This window comes from Penaeus japonicus, unplaced genomic scaffold, assembly GCF_977035675.1.
Source record: "Penaeus japonicus unplaced genomic scaffold, GWHDUDI00000001_assembly GWHDUDI00000003, whole genome shotgun sequence".
NCBI lineage: Eukaryota > Metazoa > Arthropoda > Malacostraca > Decapoda > Penaeidae > Penaeus > Penaeus japonicus.
Window position 1 is genome coordinate 18,541,647 of NW_028234405.1, and position 5,000 is coordinate 18,546,646.

Sequence of the window (5,000 nt, forward strand, 5' to 3'; positions counted from 1 at the left end):
CTTAGTGCAGTGTATAATCCTCCTTTATGGAGAAAAACAGATAGGAGTTCTCTGTCTAAACAATGTCATGGTCATACCAGTGCTTGCTATAAGTCTCATAACATGAAGAAACAATAAAATGGATATGATTTTCATTAATCTGATGTATAAAGGAACATGATTAGGGCAGAAAAATTGGTTGTAGGGCAAAGCTTGAGTCTTCCTCATTCCACCAAACCTACTGAATGATTGCCCCGCAACAATTACATAGGCCCATCTGCAATGGGTTAAGAGTAGCAAGGGATGGGCCAAGGGAGACTGAGGACCTGTGTTGACACTAGAGCTTTCTATTCTTTTCCTGAAATTTGATTTTGTTACATAGTGGTAGCACATTAGAAGCCAATGTCATCAGATCTTATCAGATTAAATTCAGTTGTTTATTAACCCCTTCAAGATTGGCCACATCTTCAGATGTGTTTTTTATTATTTCCTAAACTTATGGTATGGAATATGAGTCTATATATGATATATTTGCAAAGTAATTATAATTAGTATTTGGTATATTAGGTCATCATAACTGAAGGAATAAATCACTCAGCAAAAAGGTCTGACATAGAAGGGTTAAATTTATCATATGATACCAAAGAATAAGTTTTGGCCAAAAATGAGAATTGTTTCTTAGATCTGTTCATTATCTTGAATTATTATATCTTTCAAGTATTTAAAATCAATCCATATGGCCCAAAAACTTAACATCCCCAAAAGAACCCAACAAATCTTAAGTCCACCTGAACATTTTAGGGGCCAAGGTCCCGAATGTGAACCTCTCATTCGGCCGTGTTCCAAATGCAGCATAGTTCGTTGTTTATGAATCAGTCTCCAAGTCTAGCCTTTAATAATTATTTCATTTTTACTGGGTTGAAAATTCTGCAAAAGTAATCAATAATTACTTCATTTTCCTCATTCCACAAGAAGACCTCTGTAGTGCAAGTCTGAGTTGTGAATGGTCATTGATATAATACTAAGGTAACTTAGAATACTGCTTTTTCCATGTGCAGCATAGAATTGCATTGTCAAACCCTATGTAAGGTCTTTAGGATTCGGTGCACAAGTTGATTTGTCTCCATTTATTGTATTGTTATTGAATTATTTTGATAACTATTTTGATTGGAGACATTGGTTATTGTTTTTTTTTGTAATTTGTTTATTATTATACTTATTGATATTATTTGATTATATATATATATATATATATATATATTTACTTATCATTTATTATTTATATTTATTATTTATTATATGTATATATATATTTTTTTTTTTCATTTTCATTTCCATTTTCATTTTCATTTTCATTTTCATTTTCACTTTTTTATTTTTTTTTAAGGATTTTACAAAGTAAATGACACATGAATATGAGAAAGGAGCATGTGTTTTATTTCTTTTCATACATTACTTATGCTTAAAGAGTGCCTGTTGTCGGATGTCATATGCTCTAGGTAGCATAGTTTCAGCTGAACAAAGGATGAGTAGATTTTTGCTGCCAAGAACAAAAAGTGCAAGTAAACTATAAGCTTCACATTAGATACTCATAGTTTTCTTCATTTTTTGATGAGAGAAAGAAGACAAGAGTAAATTATTTTCTTAGCAATTTGTTTTCCCTTTTTATTTTGTTGTTTTCTTCTCACAAATTGGCAGTAGAAAAAAAAAGAAAGAAAAAAAATCTTCCATCCCAAGTTCACGGTGGCAATGACTTACAGGCTGCTGGTCTTCGTCAGCAGTTGGAGCGACTTCCTAGACGTGGTGGAGGCCCCAGCACCGGGGGAGTTGGCAGCGGGGCAAGCGGAAGTGCATCTAACAGTGGCGGAGGGAGTGGAGGAGGTGGAGGAGGCAGCGGAGGGGGAGGGGGCAGTGGTAGTCACAGTGGAGTCATGGTTAACCTGGGGTCGAGCAGCACGGCGAACGTGGTGACGACCCACCACCAGCCACCTCCACTACTAGTCCAGCCCACATCCCACTCACAACCACAGTCACAGTATCTCCTGGCAAGGTGAGGGAACTCTTTGGGTTGGCCAGGGGCTTTGCATAACCCATGGTGATCCTTTAACTTCTGTTCTTATTATGATTAGATGTTATTTATAGATGTATGTGTGGAGCATTTGTTTTCTGTCGCTTAGGACCAATTCTCTTCTGAGGACATTTTGCAAGAGATTACCTTGATTTCCTTTGTACATTTACATGGAAGCAATGTAGGTGTCACTGTTATATATTGTAATTTGATTAGGGTTATATTAATCTTGAGTTATGACAATTGATTTTTATACATTTTTGTACTGTTCATTACTTATCTTTTTAACAAAAGTGTGCAACGAATAGGAAGATTGTAATAGACCAGGATCATGTGTTTTATCATGGTAAGCTTTCCACATACATGCTCTCTATGAAGCTGGTTGATAAGGAATGGGGTCTTTCTTTAGGTTAAATAGATTGATATGGGAATTTAAAGTAATCTTATTACAGGAAGACAAAGACTAGATAAGGATAGCTTATATCGAGAATTATAAAGATGGTAATATTTTTTGCAATACTGATCTAAATATGACATGTAATGACCATTTTTGTGCAAGGATGCTAACTGTACCTTGAAAAAATATTTTTGATTTTAAAAATATGTGAAGTAAATACAATGTTGCATAGATATATTTCCTGTATATATAGGCTATATTTACTTTATCTTAATTTTTTAAGGAATTACCATTGCTGTAAATATTGTAGATCGTTTGTATGGTCCAATGAATTTTCACCCCTTTTTTTTCTTTTTCCCTTATCATTTGCTTCCATAGGCTTGGAGACAGTGAGAGTGAGACAGATACTGGCACTGGGAGCAGTGATAGAGCAGGGTTTGTCCAGGAACTGTTACTGTCCACTCTGTGCGACCTAAGCCTAAGCCATGGAGTCATGGAAGAAGGAGGGGTCCTGGCATCTACCCTTGGCAGGACAGGCAGTGAAATGTCACATGGGAAGGACTGTAGTAAAGGTGATAGTGAGAAGACCCCGAAGGGTGTAGCATCATCGGACGTGTCGACTCAGACCTCCACAAGCACTCAAGTCCCCTCCAATACCACAAACACAGCCAATACCCAGACTAACACACAGCTCCCAGCCATGACCCAGTCCAAGACCACTACTTCCATGAAGTCTGTCAAGGGGGCCAAGGGTGTTGTTGTGGCTCGATCTAGTCCGGCAAATCAGCAACAGCAGCATCAACAGCAGCAGCAGTCAAACGGCGGAGGGGTGGTATCACGGCCATTAACAGGGACGGGAACGGTGGCCGTTTCTCCAGTGGGGGGCCCTGGGAGGGGTCGAGCGTCGGGGGGCTCAGTGTCCCCGGGCGCAGCCCGCAGGAAGTTAGTGCGTGGAGTAGAGGGCCGCGCCACAGAGCCTCCACCACCTCACTAGTACCCGCAGAGTCTAGTCCAGCACCAGAAGGCCTTCCTGATGCCAACGAACCTTGCCCTTGCCATCCTTGTCCCTGCCACCCTTGTACCTGCCTGTAGCCAGCCAGACCAAAGAGGCAGGCAGAATTCAGAACTTAGAGTAAAGTTCTGCTAACAGTTTTGGCTTGGGTGTGAATGTATCAGTTAATGGATGTGGTTGGAAACAAGTTGTGTCTGGGTGTGTGTCTGGTGATTTATAGTCATTTGTGCCACAGTCAGTGAAAGTGATCAAGACAGCAAGAAGACAGGCTGGCTTGGCAGACTAGCAGATGAGGAAAAAGGGGGCCCCTGGTGCCAAGATGAATTAATATGTACATATTGCATGCTGTTTAAGCATGCCAGGTTGCTGTGTATAAAATATGTTCAGGCCTTCATAATACTGCATAGCTTTACCCTAACCAATCATGAAATCACAATATTGGCATTGTCCTCAGTACTGTTCCTTCCCCATCCTTGATAACCAGAATCACTCAGAACTAGTTCCTTTGTAATATATATTTCAAATTGAGTATTAGGTTTGAATTATTTTTTTCTTTTTCTTTTTTTCTTCCATGTGGTTTTTGCTGACATACATAGATTTTGAAGATTTTTGCCCAAATAGTGTTTGGAATATTTACAAATTGTACTTTTTGTTGCAAATGATATAACAGTAAGTAATTCTTATTATAGAGCTTCACTTTGCTTTGGTAAGATGATAATGGGTCACTCTCTTGCAGCCTAGTGTGAGACGTGTTATAAAATAAGTTATTTGGAAGCCATACCGTTTTTCCCCAATGCTCCAAGAGCAGAGAACTTTTAAACTGAACTAGGATGCAGGCACATACAGTGCCACTTAGCTTGTTACCCATCATTTCTTGCCATCAGTAGTAGTTGGAAGCCATGCCAGAATCCACATGTAGCATTTTTTAGGTGAAATCACAAATGTTCTGTGACCCCCAGGGATTTTCAATTACAAGCAGTTCATTAGAAATTGCTTTGAAGTCACAATGATACTTAATTAATAACAAGTAATTTGGTCTTATAAGAAAGGAAAAATATCAAAACTATGATAAAAGAGAGCAATATAGAGAGAGGATGTTCCTGGGTGCAAGAAATGTCACTTTTACCGTCTCATGCTAGGCTGTCTTGTGATGTTTCATAGCACACTCAAATTATTCTACAGATGGATGATCATGAAAAACCAAGGAACTTTTTTTTTCTTTTTTTATCTTTTTTTCTCTCCAGATATACATCATAACGCAGATGAGCTAATGTGTTTTAACATTTTTTGGGAATGTTTAAGAATAAAAGTTGTATGTACTTTTAAGCTCATCTCTCTTTTTTTTTATATAAAGAGCAGTTGTATTTTGTGACTAGATCAGCAATTTGGGCCAATTAGGTCAACCTAAGATGCATTTCCTAATCCGCAAATGCATGGAATCCAAGGTTATTGGAGAAGTACACGAGGCACACATTAGCGGACAATATATGTGGAAATGAAGGGTTTACAGTTGATATGGAAAACCATGGCTTATATTCTCTTCA

General features: G+C 38.3%; 1 protein-coding gene across 1 annotated transcript in view; it reads left to right on the forward strand.

Annotated features, from left to right (window-relative positions):
• LOC122259559 (Potassium channel modulatory factor 1) overlaps window positions 1–5,000 on the forward strand; it is a 40,648-nt gene that overhangs the window by 34,070 nt on the left and 1,578 nt on the right. The window contains exons 9-11 of the mRNA XM_086534368.1: window positions 698–835; window positions 1,575–2,029; window positions 2,823–5,000. The exon at window positions 2,823–5,000 is cut by the window's right edge and continues 1,578 nt beyond it. Coding sequence (XP_086390494.1) covers window positions 698–835; window positions 1,575–2,029; window positions 2,823–3,438 — 1,209 coding nt within the window. The 3' untranslated portion in view covers window positions 3,439–5,000. The remainder of the gene's footprint in view (window positions 1–697; window positions 836–1,574; window positions 2,030–2,822) is intronic.